The 23,562-nt window shown below is 44.7% G+C and overlaps 1 protein-coding gene across 3 annotated transcripts in view; it reads left to right on the top strand.

The window, feature by feature from the left end:
* CRMP1 (collapsin response mediator protein 1) overlaps positions 1 to 22,427 on the top strand; it is a 105,186-nt gene extending 82,759 nt beyond the window's left edge. For 2 of the 3 annotated variants that reach the window (XM_068277043.1, XM_068277057.1), the window contains exons 11-15: positions 1,962 to 2,132; positions 4,746 to 4,925; positions 10,085 to 10,250; positions 14,112 to 14,141; positions 20,160 to 22,427. In XM_068277043.1, the coding sequence (XP_068133144.1) occupies positions 1,962 to 2,132; positions 4,746 to 4,925; positions 10,085 to 10,250; positions 14,112 to 14,141; positions 20,160 to 20,251 (639 nt within the window). In that variant the 3' untranslated portion in view covers positions 20,252 to 22,427. The remainder of the gene's footprint in view (positions 1 to 1,961; positions 2,133 to 4,745; positions 4,926 to 10,084; positions 10,251 to 14,111; positions 14,142 to 20,159) is intronic. The other variant, XM_068277051.1, reaches the window with a different exon arrangement.
* Positions 22,428 to 23,562: the final 1,135 nt, after the last annotated feature.

Raw genomic sequence — 23,562 nt, 5'->3', positions numbered from 1 at the left:
ATCTCCCGGCGGCGATTTCATATGTACGCTCTACCGGGCCCCTAGACTCTCCTCCTGCTCTAGGCAACTGCCTACGTTTGCCTTGTGGATGATCCGGCTCTGAGTGGGAACCACGTACTGTTGTGGCTTTGTCATTATAAGTGATTTAGAAGAGAGGTGCCACAGACCTTCTCCTGATGTGACAGGCTGAGATCCAGCCAGTGGCGTATCTAAAGGGGTGTAGGCATGGCTCATGCCATGGGTACCATAGCACCATAAGCTCCATGCCTGTGTCTGTGCTGCTCCTCCATGCCTGCCCCTGTGCTACTCCGCCATGCCTGCCCCTGTGCTGCTTCACCATGCCTGCCCCTGTGCTGCTCCGCCATGCCTGCCCCTATGCTGCTCCGCCATGCCTGCCCCTGTGCTGCTCCGCCATGCCTGCCCCAATGCTGCTCCGCCATGCCTGCCCCTTGCTACTCCGCCATGCCTGCCCCTTGCTACTCCGCCATGCCTGCCCCTGTGCTGCTCCGCCATTCCTGCCCCTGTGCTGCTCCGCCATGCCTGCCCCTTTGCTGCTCCGCCATGCCTGCCCCTGTGCTGCTCCGCCATGCCTGCCCCTGTGCTGCTTCGCCATGCCTGCCCCTGTGCTGCTCCGCCATGCCTGCCCCTGTGTTGCTCCGCCATGCCTGCCCCTGTGCTGCACCGCCATGCCTGCCCCTGTGCTGCTCCCCCATGCCTGCCCCTGTGCTGCACCGCCATGCCTGCCCCCGTGCTGCACCACCATGCTGCCAATGTGTTGCACCGCAATGCCTGCCCCTGTGTTGAGCTGCTATTCCAGCCCCTGTGTTGCGTGACCATGCCTGCCCCTGTGTTGCGCAACCATGCCTGCCCCTGTGTTGCGTGACCATGCCTGCCCCTGTGTTGCGCGACCATGCCTGCCCCAGTGTTGCGCGACCATGCCTGCCCCTGTGTTGCGCGACCATGCCTGCCCCTGTGTTGCGCGACCATGCCTGCCCCTGTGTTGCGCGACCATGCCTGCCCCTGTGTTGCGCGACCATGCCTGCCCCTGTGTTGCGCGACCATGCCTTCCCCTGTGTTGCGCGACCATGCCTGCCCCTGTGTTGCGCGACCATGCCTGCCCCTGTGTTGCGTGACCATGCCTGCCCCTGTGTTGCATCACCATGCCTTCCCCTGTGCTGCACCGCCATGCCTGCCCCTGTGCTGCTCTGCCATGCCTGCCCCTGTGCTGCTCTGCCATGCCTGCTCCTGTGCTGCACCGCCATGCCTGCCCCTGTGTTGCACCGCCATGCCTGCCCCTGTGCTGCTTCGCTATGCCTGCCCCTGTGCTGCTCCGCCATGCCTGCTCCTGTGCTGCACCGCCATGCCTGCCCCTGTGTTGCCCTGCCATGCCTGCCCCTGTGTTGCTCCACCAGGCCTGACCCTGTGTTGCGCGACCATGCCTGCCCCTGTGTTGCACCGCCATGCCTGCCCCTGTGTTGCACCGCCATGCCTGCCCCTGTGCCTCCCTGTCACTCAGACTCAGATCAGATTAATTCTGTTATCTGTGGAACATGTCTACTTAATTTAGGTGTATAGGGCCCACTTGGCTATATCATTATTATTCATGAGCCAAAAAACACAGGCAACCATAACCAATTTATGCAAGAAAGGATGCTATGTTTAAAGGGGAAGGGGGACTGGAGGAGTGAACGCAATTTCATTGTTTGCCATGAGCACTATATTACCCAGATACGCCCCTGGATTCAGCTTGTTAGCCAACAAATATAGTAAGCTGATGTTTTTTGTATTGGCTCATTTCTAGCTGCATGCATTTGCATAATATCAGCATAAAATTTGCACCATTTTGAAATTATTTCCATCTCACTGACCATCTCCAGTAAATAGTTGTTACCTGCTTGTTTTACGAGGACTGCCTCAGTGAGTAGATCTTTCTTATTACGTACATATTGTTCATGTTGCAGGCCACCGGTAAGATGGATGAGAACCAGTTTGTAGCAGTAACTAGCACAAATGCTGCCAAAATCTTCAACCTCTACCCCAGGAAAGGGCGAATCGCTGTTGGATCAGATGCCGATGTTGTTATCTGGGACCCTGACAAGATGAAGATAGTTTCTGCAAAAAGTCATAAGTCTGTAAGTCACTATTGGTCTGTTAGTGTATCCTAAAGAAGAACTTACGTAACATATAGTAGAATGTGGATAAGTATTCAGGATACCCACTTTTATGGTAATTATCCTGTTTTCAGCATAAGAAACACTTCCTTTATCTATTGGCATTTAGCCCGGCCTCACCAGTGATGGTTTGCTTAGGCTGTTTAGATATGCTGAATTCTCCTCCAAGAGCATCCTGGGAGTCGAGTGCCCATATGGAATTCACTTTTTATCCTGAGTTATTTCCCAGGAAATAATTTTCATATGTTCTTTAATATAACGTTTAAGCATTTTGCAATTGCAAAAGTACTAGCAAAATTATTTTGAGTATTTTCTTGCTTTCTTGGTGGTTTAAAGGGTATTTTATGACCAGGTGTGAAAATACTGTATCACCTATTTGAAAACTCAGGAAAAAAGTTAATTGCATATGGGCCCAGGTATTATTTCTTCTAGCTTCAAAATACACAGTAAACAAACATTCTGCAGAGCTACACCTACCAGCAATAAAGATGTCTTCACCTTTGATAAATTTCAGAATGTAAATCAGGATGAGGCACGATTTTACAATGAGAACACGCTGACCACATAATTGATACATTAATGTATTGCCTTATTTTTTAGCACAGTTCCTCTAAGAAATACTGGGTAATAAAATGATCAACCACAGCTCCCCCTGTCACCAAGGCCCTGTGATAAAACTATAAAACTAAAAACCTGGTGTAAACAATAAAGTAGGTACAAATAAGAAAAGTGTTGCTGAGAGAATCTGACAACTTATTTTACCATGAGCAACTTACAGTATTTATGACCAACTTGAACAACATGAACACCATAATATTCAGTTTCACAGGAATACAAAGCTCTCCTTTAGTCTAGCATGATAACTAGCCAACCACTCCACAAAGACATAGAACACATGCATAGGCTACAGACTGGATGAACTGGATGATAATGGATTAACTGTATGTATCTGGCATTGCTAGCACTTAAAGTGAACCTCCGGACTAAAAATCTACTCAGCAGAACTGAAAAGGCTTGGTGTTTCTTTAACAGTTTCATAGCATCAGAACTTTGTTTTTCTTACCAAAGCATCATTTTTTGCTGCATTTTTAGCTAAGCTCCACCCACCAAAGAAAACTGCCCGGGCTTTTTTTCCCTGATGCTGTGCAAAGCATGATGGGATTTCCTATGTTGTTATTCACATTGCCTGGCAACTGGGAGGGGTGATCAGCACACAGGACAGTTAGAACTGTGTCTCATGCTCCCTGTCACCTCCTTTCAACCAAAAAGATGGCTGCCCTCATGAAATCAAACATTTGCCTGTTCTTTTAAAACAGGGTGGGTAAGAGATTATATTACCTATCTATTTTAATTAACATAACTAATGTAACTCAATGACAGTATGTTTGCTTAGGCTGAAGTTCCTCTTTAATGACATACAATAGTCTATTACAATCCTCTGTAATGCTGAATCCACACGGTTCGTTCCCGCATCGAATGCGCCGCTCGATTACAGACGAATCGATTATTCCCGAACATTTCCGAGCTCATTTAGATGATTTTTAGGTCGATTGCCATGTAAAGTATGGCAAATCGACCTAACGATCCATCGAAACGCGAATTGGACATGTTGGAAATAAACGAATCGACGGGAATCGAGCGGCGCATCGACGGGAATCGAGTGCGGGAACGAACCGTGTGTATCCAGCATTAAAGTTGACCTTCTACAGATACCAAAGAGCAATGGGAAGAGAACAAGCCTTCACAATTAAGTGCACCAGGATCACCCTAAAATATTTAAAATAATGCACATAGTGCTTGAATCTGTATGAATAAAAGACACTGCACATAAAACACAGCACTCCACCGGGATGTGCCACCTCCTGGAAAGGTCAAAACTAGTCTCCTTATACTTACCTGGGACTTCCTCCAGCCTCTTGTAGTCCAAGGGGTCCCTTGGTGTCTCTCTGGTCCCGTCTGTTCTCCCACTATGTTCAGCCCTGTCTATGCCCCTTCTTGGTCATGCTCCTCTTGGTTAAGGCTTGTAGCTGCGCAGATGCAGCTACAACCATTCCCAGCCATTAGAGCAGGATCAAGGAGGCACGCAGCCAGTACCACGCATGTGCAGTAGTCCCTGACTGGCTCAGTCAGGGGCTTTATCGAGGCTGACTGTGGCTGAATGGACCGGACCCGAAGGACAACAAGGAAGCTTACGGACTACAGGGAGCTGGATAAAGGCCCAGGTAAGTATACATCCTTGTTTGATTTATCAAAAGGCTTGTACCAATGAAGCAATTTTTTGCGTTATTTTTATGACCATCTGCAATTTTTTGAACTCCAATTGGACGTTTCTGCGATCTTGTGACGTGGGTACGTGTGCACAATTACACAAATAATGAACCATTGAATCCATGTGATTAAGTCAGTGATCTCCAAATTACTTATGAATTGTTTGCTGGACCTTTTGGAATACTTGTATTGCTTTTGCTTGGAGAATTTCATGTAAAATATATGTAACAGTAATCTTGGGTACAATTGTAAACTGATATCCGGGAAGAATGACGTCACTAATCTTACGTTTTTTGTCATTGCTAGGCTGTAGAATACAACATTTTTGAAGGGATGGAGTTTCATGGTGCTCCGCTGATAGTAATTAGCCAAGGGAAGATTGTGTATGAAGATGGTAACTTACATGCCACGCAAGGCATGGGACGCTTCATTCCCCGCAAGCCTTTCCCTGAATACATCTACCAGCGTATTAAGACAAGGAACAAGGTGAGCCATGATTTCATACGTTACACAAATTACACAAATTGTAATGGTACTAATAAGAACATGTATAGAAAGTACAGTATCATACGCAAAAAAGACATAAAACATTGGGGGGGAGGGGCGGTTAACAGTGGCCGGGGGCGATGAGGCAGTGTCACAATGCCTATTCCCTAAAAATGTAAAAATGTAAAGCTAAAATCGATCAGGAATCAGCCTGTGGTTTATGTTTGGTCTCTTGGTCAATCGCTAGATGTATGGCCACCTTGAAGCCCTATGATGGCTTGAACTCCAGGAAGGCCACGGAGTAGGAGGCTCAGATATGAGACAATGGGCTCAATTCACTATCTTCACACCTTGTCAAACGTCAATTCACTGAGGCTATAAAATTAGCGACTAGCGAGGTAAATGACCAACTTGTGTGGTAGATACCTCAATAAATGTCAATTCACAAAGATTACAGCACTCGGTAAAGCAAATGAAATGTTCTGTATTTTAAGTCCAGCCTGGAGCTGTCAACAACTAGAAATCAGAATGTGGTAAAATTGACAGACAAAAGAGACAGCCAATAGGAAGAGCCAACTCGTCTTACTACTCACTCCATTTGATCCGATGTACTCCAGGGTGGGACATCAGAAAATAACAAAACACAGATGCAGAAGCATGGGTTTCCCCATATCCCTTTAGAGGTGCAGAGAAAAGACAGATACAAGAGATAAGAGAAGCCATGCAGTGGATAAACACCATGCGTTTCCCCGTTCGATGCGTCCGTTGATACGCATCGATTCGATTATTTCCGACATGTCCGATTCACGTTTCGATGGATCGTTAGGTTGATTTGCCATACTTTACATGGCAATCGACCTAAAAATCATCGAAATGCGCTTGGAAATAATCGAATCGACGTGTATCGACGGACGCATTCAACGCGGAAACGCATGGTGTGTCCAGCATAAAGGGTAGCTGGTTATGTCTCAGCCAAGACACCCAGCACTGCCAGGGGACTCACCTTTCAGTCCGCATGCTGCCACAGTGGAATGCAGAAACTTGTCTTTTGTATATTTAAAATGTATGTTGTTTGATTAATATATGGACCATCCAACTTCTAGCCATATCCCAGTTCGATGATGTGCTAAGCTTTAGTCTGCAATATCCTGGTGATTTGTAGTAATCTGGGCTGAGCTGACAGCCTTTTGTTGAAAGACAAAACAGGATATTGGTCTTGGGGAAATACTATACATCACCTGGGCTGTTTATCATCACATTGTAAAATGATAACAGCAAGATGGTCCGATGCTGGTTCCTTACACTGTCTGGGGAATCTATCAAGCAAGGCTGCAAGAATCCGACACCTTTCTAGTACAAATCAAAGTGTATCGTGTACACTAGAATACCGCCGGTATCTGATCATTTACTTTCATAAACAGATGATCATAAATCTACGGTCGATATAAAACGATTAATGCCTTTGTTACACAGTGACAAGTATTAATTTCCGGTGAAATTAAGATATGCAGTAAGGTCCATAAACGGTGAGTTTTGTACGTTTGGTGTTGAACAATGGGTTTGAAATGAAAAATCCAGCGGTTATTAGATATTCAGCTTTAAAGGACCACTTTTGTGTAAACTTTTAAATGCATGTGTATGCATATGTATAAAATGTATATTTGTTCCTAAAGTATTATAAATTTAATTTTTTCCTATGTAGCTGTCACTTACAGGAGGTAGCAAAAAAGATGTGACAGGTTGCGAACTAGTCCACGTCCTTATGGGTGATTCTCAGGGTTTTATTTACTTTCAGAAGCACTGTCTGAATGGCAGTCACTCAGTCCAAGTGCCAGAATAGTGTGCAAGTGTGTAGGGAGGCTGGTCAGCATCTTCACTATCCATTCCATAGAGTGCTTCTGTAAAGGACAAAGGAGATCCTAAGAATCCCCTATGGAGAAATGGACTAGTCCAAAGCCTGTCAGATCTGTCAGATTTTTACCAGCTGCTATAAGCATACAAGGGAGAAGTGTAAATGTGCAATTTACTCAGGGAGAAATGTGTAACACATGTATTTAAAATTTTACATTTTTTCCCAATGGTGGTGCTTTAATTAGGGGGATTTAATTGGGGGGTGACAACACTATCACATGCATTGTTGAGGAATTACAGCGATTTTTATGCATAGCTCCCCCATTTTCGGGGGCTCATAAGTAACTGGATTAAGTAACCATAGAGTAACACTTTTTAATACCTTGGTGAACAACTTTTGAAGTCGGCGAGCTGATTATTTGTGCCTAAGGAAAATGTATATACAGTATCCCCAAAACTTCAACTAAATTTCCCCTAATGCTACTCATGTTTGCTACTGTGCATGTGCCAGAAGTGTGCACGGCTAGTTCAGGAGTAGAGATATGAAAGTGGGGCCAGAGGAGCTTTTCCCTTTCACATCTGTATACAAGGTTCTTGTGGATTGTACTACAGCTAGACCAGTGATAGCTAACCTTGGCACTCCAGTTGTGACAAAACTACAAATTCCATCATGCCTCTGCCTCCCCGAGCTATGCTTAGAGCTGTCAGAGTATTTCAGTGCCTCATGGGACCTGTAGTTCCACCACAGCTGGAGTGCCAAGGTTAGCCATCACTGAGCTAGACTATCTCGGCCCTACCATGATTCCGGCAGCAACAACTAGGGGGCGGCACTAGTGACATGTGCCTATGACGAGGGCCATAGTGGAAGCAAGATTGCCTGGTCCATGGAGGGGTCTTCTCTTCTGCTCTGTAGCTCTTCTTTCACTGTGCGGCAGCGTCTCTCTGCAGGCTCCTGGTGCATGTCGTGTGGCATCGGGAGCCTACAGGAGACACTGCAGCCCAGTGATCAGAGAAGCACAGTACAAGCACCCACTGATAGACGTGGCAATTGAGCTCTGCTCGGTCTGCTATGCATCATGTAATGGAGGAAGTGGGAGGCAAGGGCATAGCAATAGCCATAGCAACCGCTATGGGGCCCTGACACACAGGGAGCCCACATGGTACTTAATATATTCACCATTAACTTTCTTGTGTTTCTGCAGCCTCTGACTTTCTCTCAGTGGCTATAAACTATGTGCAATGTAGATTGCATGAGAATACAAATTACCCGATTAACTTTTAACCATAGGGATAGGTGGCATTGCTTAAGAGTGCCTCCATATGAGGGCCCCATGAAAGGTTTGCTATGGGGCCCCATGATCTCTAGCTACGCCACTGGGAGGGGATTAGGAAACACATTGGCCACAGTTCTTCTTTTCCTGGAGGTGCATGATGGGTAAAATCACAGGTGCTGCTGTGATACGGGTGCAAGTAGGCGGTTGTGTGGTGGCACTGAGCCTGCCCATGACTTGTAGTTAGAAGCACCCCTCTGGTGGGTGCAGGACTGTCCGATCTTGGGGTAGATCAATGGAATCAGCAAAAGTATAGTAACCAGTGGTGTAGCAATAGGGGGTGTAGAGGTAGCTACTGTATCGGGGCCCTTGGGCCAGAGGGGCCCCAAAGGGTTCTCCCTCTATCACAGTATTAGCTCTCTATTGGTCCTGTGCTGGTAATAATCACTTCTATAGATACTTTGAATAGTAGTAATACTTAAACAGTTCCCCATCTCTTTCTTGCACCTCTGACACTGTAGCTGCCATTGGCAGGTTTTGGTGCGCCATATCAATTGTTATGTATAGAGTGCTTGGGGGGGGGGGGGGGGGGGGGCATGTAAAACTTGCACCGGGGCCCCTAGCTCCTTAGCTACGCCACTGATAGTAACAATTTGCACACCGAGCGCAATCAAAGCTCCAGTCCTTTTATTGTATGAGCAATGCAGAAGTCTTCTACACTGATCATGCAATTATTATTATTATTTAGTATTTATATAGCGCCGACATATTACGCAGCGCTGTACAGTGTATATATATATCTTGCCACTAACTGTCCCTCAAAGGAGCTCACAATCTAATCCCTACCATTGCCATATGTCTATATTATGTAGCGTAAGTACTGTAGTCTAGGGCCAATTTTTTTTAGGGGGAGCCAATTAACTTATCCATATGTTTTTGGAATGTGGGAGGAAACCGGAGTGCCCGGAGGAAACCCACGCAGACACGGAGAGAACATACAAACTCTTTGCAGATAGTGCCCTGGCTGGGATTCGAACCAGGGACCCAGCGCTGCAAGGCGAGAGAGCTAACCTCTACGCCACCGTGCAGCCCGATAAAAGGATTGGAACTTTGTGCTTGGTGTGGGGACTTTCACACATACACACCTGACTGCACCCCATCCGTTTGATCCAGATGGAGCATCCTTTCCTATCTAACCTTCCATGGAGTTAACAATCGGACACTGATGCAGAAGACCCCCATTTTTGCTAAATTGCATTGTATGGAATCTAACATCTAATAATATACTAAAAAGTATTGGAAAGATATTGATTGGTTTACCTTAAACAGACAATTGTTTAAGATTAACTATTGGCCTCATGGCAAGATCGGATTTCTCTTTCCCTTTTTCTCTCTTCTTTTCTCTTCTTTCTCCCTCTTTTCCTTTTTTCTTTTTTGCTTTAATTTCCCTGATCTCTCTTTTTTTTTCTTTTATTCTCTCCTCTATTTTCTCTTCTTTCATGGGCAAGCTTCATCTTTCAATAGATATAAATGTAGGCTCTGGCCCAATAAGATCTAACAAGAATCCTGGGGTATGAAAGGTATTCAATCCTGAGTTCGTCTGATGATGTAACATGATCATGTGTGTGAAGCCAATGGTGAGACTACTCGGACTCTTACTGTAAACATATCAACCTCGTTAACTATTACTTTCTATACCTCTCTATCTGATGATTTGCACTACATTTGCAATATTGTTTGTTAAAATTTTGATGAAAACTTTAATACAAATTTTGAAACAGAAAAAGTATTATAAAGAAAGTAAAAAAATGAAAGAATGGTAAGGATATATTCCTCCCTTTATATCTCTGGACTGGCTTAAATTGGGACACATTAAGTTCCTTTGAATGGATCAGGCAGCTGTGGACGGCTGCAAGGAAGCTCTGCCTGGTCTGCAAACTAAGTAGTGATATTGCAGCAACTGTGAATAAGTAGACTGGACATTACGCTGATGTATACTTGTGAGATCCCAAAGTAAAAGCAGTCATTTGTTTATAGGTAAGCGGGCTGCAGCCTGTGTCTCGTGGAATGTATGATGGACCAGTATATGAAGTCCCTGCCACTCCAAAGTATCAAACTCCTGCCCCTTCAGCCAAATCCTCACCTTCCAAGGTACAGCCCCCGCCTATCAGGAACCTTCACCAATCCAACTTCAGCTTATCAGGTAAGATTTGGAAAAATGTATTTTTATCTATCTATCTATCTATCTATCTATCTATCTATCTATCTATCTAATCTGTCTGTCTATCTATCTTAAAGGAGACCTGAGGTGAGAGGGATATGGAGGCTGACATATTTATTTCCTTTCAGACAATACCAGTTGCCTGGAGTCTTGCTGATCCTTTGCCTCTAGTACTTTTAGCAACAGCCCTTGAACAAGCATGCATATCAGATGTTTCTGAGTAAAGTCAGACTACTAGATTAGTGATTCAAGAGAGATGGAACAGCACCCCGGCAATCCTCTGTGGGTGTGCGGGAACCAACCCCTTGTACCACCAGGGTGAAGATCCGTCTTGTTCGGAGATAATGGTCCGCACCACACCCAAGTATAAATCATCTTTATTAAAAGATCCATAAAATGCTGTGTGGCAGCTACAGCCTGCTGTTTCGGGTTACAGGCCCCTTTACAAGCCACTCAGCACAATCATGTGCAATTGTGCTGAGCGGGTTGTAAAAGGGCATGTAACCCGAAACAGCGGGCTGTAGCTTTCACACAGCATTTTATGGATCTTCAATAAAGCTGATTTATACTTGGATGTGGTGCGGACCATTATCTCTAAACAAGACTACTAGATTAGTCACATGCTTGTTTCAGGTGTGTGATTCAGACACTACTGCAACCAAAGGTATCAGCAGGGCTGCCAGGCTACTGTTATTGTTTAAAAATAAATAAATATGGCAGCCTCCATATCGCTGTCACTTCAGGTGTACAAGAGTATTACATGTGTTTCTTAAAAGTAAAAACTTAATTTGCACTAGTATAAAGGGGAACTGAAGTAAGAGGTACACGGAGGCTGCCATATTTATTTCCTTTTAATCAATACCAGTTGCCTGGCAGCCCTGCTGGTTTATTTCTCTGCAGTAGTATCTGAATAACACCAGAAACAATCATGCAGCTAGTCTTGTCAGATCTGACTTTAAAGTCTGAAACACCTGATCTGCTGCATGCTTGGTCAGGGGCTACGGCTAATAGTATTAGAGGCAGAGGATCAGCAAGGCTGCCAGGCAACTGGTATTGCTTAAAAGGAAATAAACATGGCAGCCTCCATATACCTCTTACTTCAGTTCCCCTTTAAGCAGCATCATGTTTTCTTACCGTAAATAGGCAAAGTGTATGGAACATGTTCGGAATAAGAATATATCTGTTAAGGTGCCCATTAATGATACAATTTTCTGAACAATTTACCATTCAGACAATCAGAATGGGTAGCATTGATTGTGCTGATTAACAAAGAATGATCAATTTATCAATTGTTCTGACTGTTTTTTGGATCGATGCCAATGACAATAATCAGATTGGTAAAATGTTTTCCCCCATTAGTGAATTATGATCAACCGTTTCCGTTCGATCACAATTATCGAATCGGACAGTTGTTTGGGAAATTGTATCGTTAATGGGCAATTTTACCCTTATGTAGGCTGCAAAAACTAGAAAGTCTTGTGAAAATGCCCCAGTAAAGAACTAACTAAATGCAGCCATCATGCCTCTAGAGATATGTTCATCCAAGGCGATATTTTCACACCGTATCCATAAAATACCCTTTAGAAGAAAAAGTAAATTGAACAAGGGCCCTTATGTTTCATCTGAACTATAAAGGTAGCCATACACTTTTAGATTTGCAGCAGATTCGGCCATCAGATGGATTTCTGTCAGATGCCTGTCAAGTTGAATCTGACAGGAATCTATCTGATGTGTGCCACACACACTAGGAACAGATTTCCAATAGATTTCAGAATGAAATCTATTGGAAATCAATCTAAATACATTATTGGACCATTAGACCCAATGCAACTCTATGGGCCATCGATCAGCTGCCAGCAGCAGATCGACCTAGATCTTCCATCCTGTCAGATAGATCAAAATGTATTGAAATTGGCCACAAATCGATCGATCAGCTAATAGAATCAATTTCTGATCGATCGATTCTATAGATCGATCGATGGCTGAAATCAACCAGTGTATGGGCCCCTTAAAGTGAACCAGAGATGAAGCACCCTCATGTATTTTACCATATAGATCAGTGGGAACATTAGAGAAAACACCTACCATGCTTTCTGTTTCATTCTTCTCTGCACAGCTTGTTTCGTATCAGACCTGATAAAATCCCCGACTGAACATTCAGTCTGGCTTTGCTATAATGACTCAGCTATAATGTTTCCTGAGCAGAGCCAGCAGGGGGCAGGCTTGGGCTTGAAAAGACATGAGAGACCGAGACACAGACTGAGCTATAAATATTCCTGAGCAAAGCCAGATTGAAGGCTCAGTTGGGGATTTTATCAGGGCTGGTTAGAAGCAAGCTGTGCAGTGCAGAATGAAACAGAAAGCAAGGTGGGTGTTTTCTCTAATGTTCCCACTGATATATATGGTAAAATACATGAGGGTGCTTTGTCTCTAGTTCCCTGAGAGACACAGATAAGGAGGGATACATCATGAGCTAAACTGATAAGAAGATAAAAATAGATGAGTTTTGTGAATCAGCCTCATAGATCTTAGTCAATTATGCATGGAAAATGGCAGCGACCATTAAAGAGGACCTGAACTCATAATTTCCTCTCTGCTCTAAATAATAAGGGCACACAGCAGCATAATAGCCTTTTAAAAAAACATTTCTTTGTTACAGCTGATAGAAACCCTGCAATAATTCTGCATTGTGTTTACTTCCTACTTTCATGGAAGCAGACACAGGGTTATCATTCTGTGTTTACAAATTAGCTGTACTGCCGAGGCAGCCAGCTGAGACAGCTGAGAGATAAAATTACACTTGTGATTAATCACAGATGAGAGGGAATTAAACAGGCTAAACTTTTTAAATACATACAGGGTGCATTTCTCTGTTTTCCTTCTGTCCTGTGCAAGAGTTCAGGTCCACTTTATTTTATGCTAACAGTGCAGACCCCCCTCTTCATCACCCCCAAGCCTTATTAAATTCTTCATCTAACCTGTTACTTAGGTGGACAGGAAGAAACAGCCTATGAGGAAGCAGTCTTGTTTAGCCAGTACTGGCCCTCCTGCCTTCTAACACTGGGGAGCACAGCCTAAGCGGGGTAGACAATACTCTCTGGAATGGATAAATAAGCCCAATATCTTGCTTCATTAGAAACTTTATCAACTTGCTTTAGAACAATTTTCACTAGGTGCACAGTAAGGAAATAGAATTTCTCTTATCAGCAGCTTTCTAGATGGGTACAAAAAATGAGATTCTTGCCCAGGTAGACGGATGCCACTGGATAGTGCAGGTGATTCTCATCTCTTCCTTGACCTCACCGTTGCTGCGCACATACCAGATAAACATGAGCTTGTGGGATATGTTCTCATGGTTGAGCTAACTGCTGGGAATTGAGCACGGCCATACTGGGCCTGCATGAGTATTTGCGCCCCTGCACTGTAAGCTGAAGCCACTCATTATCAAGCAGCTTTGTGTACTGCACAGGCGCACATGTACTTGCACAGGAGCAATACCGCCACACCCCTGCACGTAGGGGGGGGGTGCGGTCATAAACTAAAAAAGCTTCCCAGCCATTCGCGGTGGGGCCGAGGAGGATGTGGGGAGTATTCAGACTATCCAGAGAGTTTCCTCTTCTTATGTAAACATCCAACTTTTTGGTGTTTTTCCGCAGCTTAGTTTTGCTTTAAAGTGATTACATAGCATTTGAAGTTTGATTACGGTATATAGCATTTGTTGTTGTAATTATGTATTATGCTTAGGACAAAAACATGTATTTTAAGAGTATTTGTTTTTAATTTATTAAAACTGGAAGGTGTGAAACACAGTAATACAAATGAATATTTTATATTTGTCTGTAGCTCGCCATGCTGGTATGACAGACATTTTTTGTAAGTACAAAATTTCCTGCTTTACTGCTGTAGTAGACAAGTCTCTGACATTATAATAATCCAGTCACTAATTTAGATACCAACAAAAAGGCGGGTTTAATGGTGGGTACCATCATATACAATGTCGTTATTTTACACTACACTATCTGACCAAAAGCATGTGGACACATGAACTCCACTCCCATATCTGCTAGTTGAACATATAGTTTCATGATCATTAATACGCAGTTGTTCCCCAATTTGATGTTAATAACTTTGACTTTTATGGGAAAGCTTTCTACTAACTATTGGTAAATGTCTGTGGGGTTTGCTGACATTCATACAAAAGAGAAAATGCAGTTTATTGAATTGGTGTTCAGTGGGATTCAGGTCTGGACTCTGTGCAGGTCAGTCAACTTCTTCCATACAAGTACACCATGTTTTCCTCTGTCCTCTGAGGCATCTTTAACCTGATACAGGAAAGAACTTTCCCCAAACTGCTGTCACAAATTTAAAAGAACATAATGTGCCATTGTATGCTGTGGTTTTTCCCTCAGGTGGATTTGACAACCGTAGCCCAAACCATGAAAACCTAAGACATTATTCATCCACCACCAACCTTTAAAGTTGGCACGTCTGGCATCCATGAAAGCCAGATGAAGCCATCAGGCAGACAGATGGTGAAGCTTAATTCACCACTCTGTAGAATGTTTCTACTAGTCAAGAGGACAATAAGTAGTGTGGTTTACACCACCCCAGTCAACGCTTGTCATTGCACATGGTGAAGTGCAGATGCTTGGCCATAAAACCCAAGTTCAGGAATCTCACACCAAACAGCTCTTATGCAAATGTTATATCCAGGCAATCAGAAACCTGTTAAAAAAGTTTTGCTAGAAGCATATATTCATATGTAGTGAGCCTCAGCATTTGGTGCATTTGGTGGTCCTGTGCGTTTGTGTGGCCTGCTGTTTCATGTTTGAGACATAGTAGGCGACTGAAGAAAGTCATACTTGTCAAAACTTGACAAACAGACAAGTCAGTAGATCCCATGAAAGGGCCATGCTGAGAGTTACTCAGCTCTTTATAATAACATATTCTGCTTAAAAAATTGTCAATTAGCTTTTGGTATGGTAATTCTAAGGGGGAGGGGGATTTTTGAAATATCACATCCCTCAAGTTGGATCACACACATAACATTTTATTAGGAAGAGACAAGGCAGGTTCTAGCTACAATGGGGCTCGGGGGCAAAAGTAACCTGGAGGGCCCCCGGCATCCTCCCCCAGTATAGTAGTCAGAGGTGCACCAAACTAATGACCCCTCCCCACAGGGTTACGGAGGCAGGGGTGACAGGAAGACACTTCCTCTCAGCTCCAGGGGCTGGAAGTCCCGTCTGTCATCTCTGTAGTGTTGCTGTGCTGCACTTCCTGCCTCTCACAACAGGCAATAGAGCCAAAATGGAGAAGGAGGAAGTGCAAAGCAGGAGCACTAAAAAGAGGAGAAACGGACCGGCAATGCTTGGAACTCGAAGGAGGCGAGTGTGTGCCTGTCAACGCTACCTCTGTAACACTGCGGGAGGGAGGGATCAGGGGGATAATTTAGTAGCGTGGAGGCAGACACTTGGGGGCCCCTATGGATGCTGGGGCCCTAGGGCGATTGCCCCTTTTGCCCATATGGTAGCGGAAATCTCTAGGAAGAGATTTTCAAATCCAAAGTGTTTAGAAAAGTGCTGCTAGTGGGCTGAGGCCTTAAAGCATACCTGAAGTGTACAAAAAATAACAAAGTAGATACTCACCTCAGTAGAGGGAAGCACTTTAGATAGTCCAGATGCTTCCCTGATCTTCTTACACCCCTCCGTTGCAGCACTGCCTCCCTCTAAAACATATTAAACAAAATTGTTAAATATGTGTACTCCCATCTGAGTACTAGCGTGGGCCATACTGTGTATGCACTAATAGGGTGCACACCTGCGCAGTAGTACAAAGCCAAACATGCATGACTTCTTATTTTGTTCAAGAGTGGCTTTGTGCAACCGTGCAAGCGCAAACATTACTGGTTGCCTGCGCAGTACAGTTGCATTTCCACTTGAACGGGAGCGTGTATATGGAGGTTAAGAGGGTACTGGCCAGGAACGGAGGGGTTAAGGAGGATTTAGGAAGCCTCTGGCCTATCCAGGGGTTTTCCACTACTTAGGTAAGTATCTGCTTTTAACATTTTTTGATTACAGGTTTACTTTTATAATGGTGTACATGGCTTTAATAGCCAGACCAGTAAATTAGAAGGGCTGGTCACATACATTTGACCATGCAGTGTATCTTTACTACACAGCAGTAAAGCAAAAAGCTTTGGTGCTTACAACATTGCTAGAGAAACCAGCAGGGGGAGTTTCAAAACACTTAAATATTCATTTGTAAAAATTTAGTATACTCTCTTTGAACATACTAAGATAACTGGAACAGTCAAGAAGAACAATGTAATTATTATTTAAAATAGAGAAAACACAAAGGATGTGATGTAATCATCTACAACCTACCAAAGTTCCACTTTCAGAATATGTAAAATGTTATCACATAAAGCAAATGAAAATCCCACCCACTTCAGGCAAAAATGTTCCTCTGGCCCCATGTATGACTTCCTGCACACTAGACATCCCTTGCTTCAGAACGCACACTTTACAGAAAGGATAGTCTGTGCCCTCCTCCCTGCAGTCATAGCAGCAGGATTATGCAAGTCAAACAGCAAGCTCGACCATAGAGTCTGTAATTGATTCACTCAGCCTTTGTTGCTGGCCTGAGTTTTCAAATATGAGTTTTTGCTGCAAAAGTTTTTATTATGCCCCACCCATTTCCCAATAACATGACTGGCTGGGTTTTGCGGTTCCATTACCTGTTAGACAACAGAGTAACCAAGCAGCTTAGGGTGACCCAAACTACTAGGAATGTATAGTGGGATAAAAGAGATCAAAAAGCCCTCCTACTAAAAAGCAAAGCTTGGTGTAATTTGCCTTCTTAAAACAGAAGGAAATTTGCAATAATTCAGCTAGATGTGAACATTTGTGGTTACCCACAATGTCCTACTACTGAATATGCAAACTATCCCTGTTCGCCCCTGTAAAGCCAGGCAAGCATCCAGAAGCGCTGGTGTTTAGCAGGTTCTGGATGCTTGCCTGGCTTAAAGGGAACCAGAGAGGTTGGGGGGAAGCTTATATACATACCTGGGGCTGCCTCCAGCCCCATACGCATGGATCGCTCCCACACCGCCGTCCTCTGCTGCCTGGATCCGCCGGTACCAGGTCCCGTCATTGCCGCGAGTCGGCCAGTCGGCCGGCAGACGCGGCCAAATGTCCACATCACACGGGGCTCCCTCCATACACATACGCATGAGGCTGCCTACTGTGCAGCCTCATGCGTACGAGTATGGAGGGAGCCCCTGTGATGCGAACAATTGTCCGCGTCTGCCGGAAGTGACGGGACCCGGTACCACAGATCCAGGAAGCGGAGGATGGCGGCGTGGGAGCGATCCAGGCTTATGGGGCTGGAAGAAGCACCAGGTATGTATAAAATCTTGTTCTATTTTTTTCATGCCGTTCCTCTCTGGTTCCCTTTAACAGGGGCGAAAAGGGGTAATTTGCATATTCAGTAGTAGGGCATTGTGGGTAACCACAAATGTTCACTTATAGCTGAATTATTGCAAATTTCCTTCTGTTTTAAGAAGGCAAATTACACCAAGCTTTGATTTTTAGACAAGCAATTTTACTTGACAGAATCTATCCAGACTCCTCCCCACTTCATCATCACCCAGGTGAGGTAGTCAGTGACCTGCTAGTTTTTCTCTGTCTGCACAAGTCACCTGAATTCTAGCAAATAAATGGTTTGCAGGATTGTGCAGACTAGGGCTGTATGTAATGAAAATGTCAAAAAAGAAAAAAAAAAGGAAAAGTCATTGTTATGACTGCACTCACTGCTGCAGCTTGTTTTCAGCACTAAGCTTTAGCAAGAGACAACATGAATTCTGGGGCCTCATACAATAGATTGAGTTTTCCCCATCTCCAGGTGCAGCTGACCTCGGTCACATTGTCAGGGGCTGGGAAGGAACCCATGGCGGCTTGTATAGAAGAAATGTCGTCCTAAGTGACTGAAACACATATAGAACAAAACAGTTCACTATTACTGACCAGTAGAGGGAGTTAGTGGAATGCGAGTTAGTTCCTGTCTGCATGCACAGATAATTCAAAGCATGTGAAGTTTGGCATTAGGCCAGCAAAATTCACTTCCTGATGAATTTGATTGGCCCAAATCCAAGATGCATGCAGTTTATATTACATTTTCATTCAAGTTACGGTGGCCATACATCTACTGATTTTGTGACCCAATCAGCCATCCAATTAGAACATTTTTAACATGTCAGCCCAATCGAAGATTAACCCTCCTTAATCGGGTCATACCCCTCCTATACTCTATCTCAAAAGTTTTTTCTATTAAACCTCCTTAGCGGTAATCCTGAGTCAGGCTCGGGATGGAAATCTGCAGCACAGAGCGGTAATCCAGTACCTGATAAGTTTTATGCAGGAGCTGCTGCAAATCTCTCTGTGGTATTGTTTTTTTCTTGTTTTTTGGGTCCAAAAACTTGTGAAAAAATTGCATGGCTTTTAGACCCTAAATACGGAAATAATCATAACGTTAGGGAGGTTAAATCGATGCTGGGCTGACATCTCTTGAACATGCTAGAAAATCTCGGTCACATGTGCTCGATTGGGTGCACGGCGGTAATGGCGTACAATATTGTGATTACTGACATATGCAAGGAACCTTCTGCCACTACCCCCCAAGTGTTACACCCCCCCTGGACCCCGCACTCTGTAAACTCTAACCTGTCCGCTGGTGCGACTCCTGGCATCATCCGCTGTCACCCCGTCACACAGAGGTGTGGAGGCCGGGAGTTGCGCCAATGGACAGGTGACAATTTACAGAGCACGGGCACAAAAGGGGATATGTAACCATGTAACCCTCAGGGCACGGGCGTAACAATAGGGGATGCAGCCCATGCGCCCGCGGAAGGGCCCGGCCCCCCCCCTGGGGCCCGCTCGTGGCCGTTTTGCGGGGCTGGAGTGGTCGCACCATGAGGGGAAAGCTATGGCCACACTCGGCGGGGAGGGGGGAAGGTCCCCCCCTCCCTCACCTCGGGCTATCCCCTTTGTGCTCCCCTCCAGCTTCAATAACTATACAAGTGTAGCGGAGCGGCGGGCAGCGGCAGGCAAACATACCTTCCGTGCGTTCCAGCGCGGACACTTCTCGCTCTAGTGACTGACGCGTCTTCCTGTATAAAACAGGAAGTCGTGTCAGTCACTAGAGCGAGAAGCGTCCGGACGCACGGAAGGTATGTTTGCCTGCCGCTGCCCGCCGCTCCGCTGCACTTGTATAGTTATTGAAGCTGGAGGGGAGCACAGAGGGGAAAGCCCGAGGTGAGGGAGGGGGGGGACCTTCCTCCCTCTCCGCCGAGTGTGGCCATAGCTTTCCCCTCATGGTGCGACCTTTCCAGCCCCCCAAAAAAGCCACGAGCGGGCCCTGGGGGGAGGGGGGCCCACTCACAATTTCTGCAGGGGGGCCCGGGGGCTCTTAGTTACGCCCCTGCCTCAGGGGGTGACCAGGCGGCATGGTAGGTGGTGTTGTTATGACGGTTCCTGATAGATTTCATGCTGAACTCTATTGAAAATCGGTGTAAGAGCATGCAACAGACTTCTCTCTGTCCAGATTTAATCAGAGAGATCTGTCTCATGGTCGATCTACCCGTACATCACTCAATAGGCATCTTTAGACTTATTAGCCTATCAGTGACCACCTCTATAGACCAGTCATAACAGTTTACAAGTGGAGATTCAGACCCTGACAAATACATAATAATTATTGGATCACTTTAAATACATTACAAATGAGCATGTCAATTCTTCAAAGAATTAAAAAAAAATTTAAACTTGTATGTTTTTGTTTTTTTTATTGCAAGATATGGACACGATAATGTTATGTTTGTTACCTGCGTTTCAGGCGCACAGATAGATGACACCAATCCTCGTCGTACCGGACATCGCATTGTAGCACCCCCTGGCGGTCGCTCAAACATCACAAGCCTTGGCTGAAATCAACACAACAAGATGAAGACCTTAAGAAAGAGAACAAAAAAAGTCACCGGAACAGTGTTCCATTCTGTGTCAGTGTTATTGAGTTGAGCCCACAATTTTTTTTGCTACTAATGAAACGATGGTCTTTTTTGTATAGGAAAAGGTGGTCATAGTACTGTGAACTGCTTGGAACGAATTATCACACACTCACCCCATAGTCACTTGAAAGCATGGAACACCCATTGCCGTTGTAGACTAGAGACTCCAGCCTTGTCTTGTAGACCTCTGACTGTTTCTTTACACCATTTAGTTGTACGTTGGTTGAGTATTGCATGGTTTCGTTCTTTCTTTCTTTGTAGGACATAGCCGTGAGTGATTTTCAAAACATGTCAATATTCATCTAGATACACACACACGATGCCAAGATCAATTTTTGCCACTGATAACTAAGAAATGTGAACAGTTTTATGTATGCAGTAGTTTGCTAAATGTATCATGTCGAGTTTATTTTGTATTCTCTTTTTTTAAACTGTATTATATCACACTTGACAGCATCCTATGCAGGAGATCTGCTTCAATGTATAGTCTTGTAAGCCACCAAAATAGTCTTCAAATCAGGAACCTTTTGCACTTGCTGCTTGTTTAAACCAGAATTGGACAGGTGTCTGTTCTCTAAGTACTGATTAGTCTCTCCTGAGGGGAGGAAATTAGAAAAGCTGTGTTCCGAGGAAGAGCTGGAAACTCTTGCTCCTTGCAATCGCCCTTTTATGTCTTCTGATTATCCTCCTCGCCATCTACAATAACAGCCCTGCTCTGAAGACACATACAGTACATGATGCTGGTATTTTAATGCCCGTATTGTAAGTGACCAATTAGTATTGACTTATAAAGCGCCACTGTCACCAGCCGCCCCTTTCGGTTTAGGTAACAAGATGACCCCTCCCCCTTCCCTCCAGTATAGGTAGCCAGATGGCTCCCTTAATCCCTCCTTTTCCCACCCACTTTCAGTATAGGTAGCTGAGTACTGATCTCCCTGCATTGCAGCATTTGCAAGCTTGCGCCAGTTTAGCCTGCTGCTTTGGTGCCCTTGCTCCTGTGGTGCCCTAGGCCATGGCCTATGTGGCCTTGCCCTAAATCCAGCCCTGGCCTGGCTGTGCAGAGTAGTGGGATAATGATTAACTTCACTCAATTGCAAAACATTTAGTACTTGTATGTCCCAGGGAGTCATAGCAGTACGGTCCAGATTACTGGTGCAGTGGCGTAACTAGAGGGGAGAAGCCCCTGCGATCGCAGGAGGGCCCAGAGCTGTGGGGACCCCAACAACTTACCTTCCCTTCCTCCGATACAGGGGTCTAAGCTTCAGATCAGGTGTTTTTGTGGCTACAATTGTTCTGAGTGTTAAGATCATGATGGCCACACCTGTTTTATGACCCTTGCAAGATTGGCTTTGCTTGGGGGGGCATGAATTGTAGTTACGCCACTGTACTGGTTTACCTAGTTCAAATCACAATCAAAGAACCAGGACTCCACCTGTGTAAATTGCAAGCTTTGCTTTTTAATTCATTTCACAGTAACAGCAAGCACAACATATACTGGTCAGTCAGACCTTCATCAAATGCAATTGATGAAGGTCTGCTTGACCAAAATGTCATACCTCCTGTTACTGTGAGCCACACTTTCACTTGTCTGGGCCTAATTTTTCAGATAATTAGTTTATACCAGTTTTCCTAAACATCTTGCAGACCAAACGGAAGTCCGGCGGAAATCTTGCAATCTCGCCAGGGACAATTTCGCACATCTGTAGTGCAGGATACTGGATCAGCACTAGACCCAATTCCATGTAATTTCCTGTGGAAGTGTTTCGGTTGCCACGTAGTTTGGTGGCAGTTAGCAGTAGCAGTGGGTTTCCGTTGCCACGTGGCCTGGGTGAAGTTGCCATTGAGTTTATCACTAACTAGAGGGCAGCCGACTGGCCCACGTCTGGTTTAAGCCATGCAACACAACAAGAACCTCTGTACGTGGAATTTTGATGCAATCTGTCCACGTTAGCTTGTCTGATTTTTACAGTTTTGTACAGTTTTTCAGTTTTTACTTCACATTGCATTTTTACTTAGGGTTACATATGACGTTCTAGATGTGATTCTATTACAGAATTCAAAGCTTATGAAATAAATGAGATGAAATCATTCTGTTACGTGTTTTTCTGCAAAAGTCATTTCTCAATACTAGGAGATATTACTAACCTATGTACAGATGCTCAATCACTGGCAACCTGAGTGAACGTTTTCAGATAAATTTAGGACTGATTGCTGTACAGACCACTGTTTAGAAAAAATTGAAGACCGAGAGCCCAATATAGTGTAGTATGTTTAGGTAGGATATGGAAAGTATAATAAAATAAGACTTATACTCACAAACCAGGGTTGCCACAGAAGCAACCACTGTCAAGGCAGGTGGGGAGAACAAGCCTGTCCCCACTCAGGATTAAAACGTCGCTCTCTGTGGATAGAGGAATTTGTAGGGTAGATCACCCTTCCACCAAGGGTGGACTTCTGGATGCGTTAAGAATTACAGAGGCGCCGAAAGTATAAAAATAGCTAAAAGTTTTAAAATGTTTTGGTTGCGGTGGTGGACCGGCTAACCATAAACGGACGGCAAAGCTGTCGAATTTCAAATCATACAATTTATTTAAAAGCTCCCAATATACATTCGCAACGCGTTTCACGGGCATCAACCCGCTTCCTCAGGCAATAAGGGTCAGGAGCAACAAACACTGAAAATGACAGAGATACAAGGCATGCATCAGCAGGCTGTGTATGGTACAGTTGTATAGTAAATTACATACAAATACGATCTTTTTGATATGAAAGAGTGTTGACGCTTAATTGGTTGTGCTGACATGTCATAAATTATAACCAGTGGTGTATTAAACATTATGCGGGTAGAAAACTCAATGAATATATTAGCACTATTCTTTACCTGGAAAACTAAAGACTAAAGGACTTAGTTAGTGAATAAGGCAGTGATTTACAATTGAGTGCGGAAAGACAGGTGTAATACAATGTCTGAGGCGAGGCTGATAAAAGTGTGTGTGCGGAGGGGAATGGGAACTCACCAGCGTCTCGTCGGAGTGATGCTTGGCACCTCTGTGTCGACAACCCATGTGTGCAAGGTTTATGAGAGGATTGTGGGAGGTACCATGGTCCGTGCGGGGGGTGGGGCAGTGCATGTATTGTGATAGGCCTGTGATTGCTGCTTGGCCCATGCAAGGGGACTGGGCGGAGACAAACCGCGGTGATGTGCGCGCTGCTCTGTTGAGGAATGGCAGC

The sequence above is a fragment of the Hyperolius riggenbachi genome, chromosome 1, assembly GCF_040937935.1.
Source record: "Hyperolius riggenbachi isolate aHypRig1 chromosome 1, aHypRig1.pri, whole genome shotgun sequence".
Lineage (NCBI taxonomy): Eukaryota > Metazoa > Chordata > Amphibia > Anura > Hyperoliidae > Hyperolius > Hyperolius riggenbachi.
The sequence above is the reverse complement of the archived record's forward strand: the minus strand, read 5'-3'. Positions and strand labels throughout refer to the sequence as shown.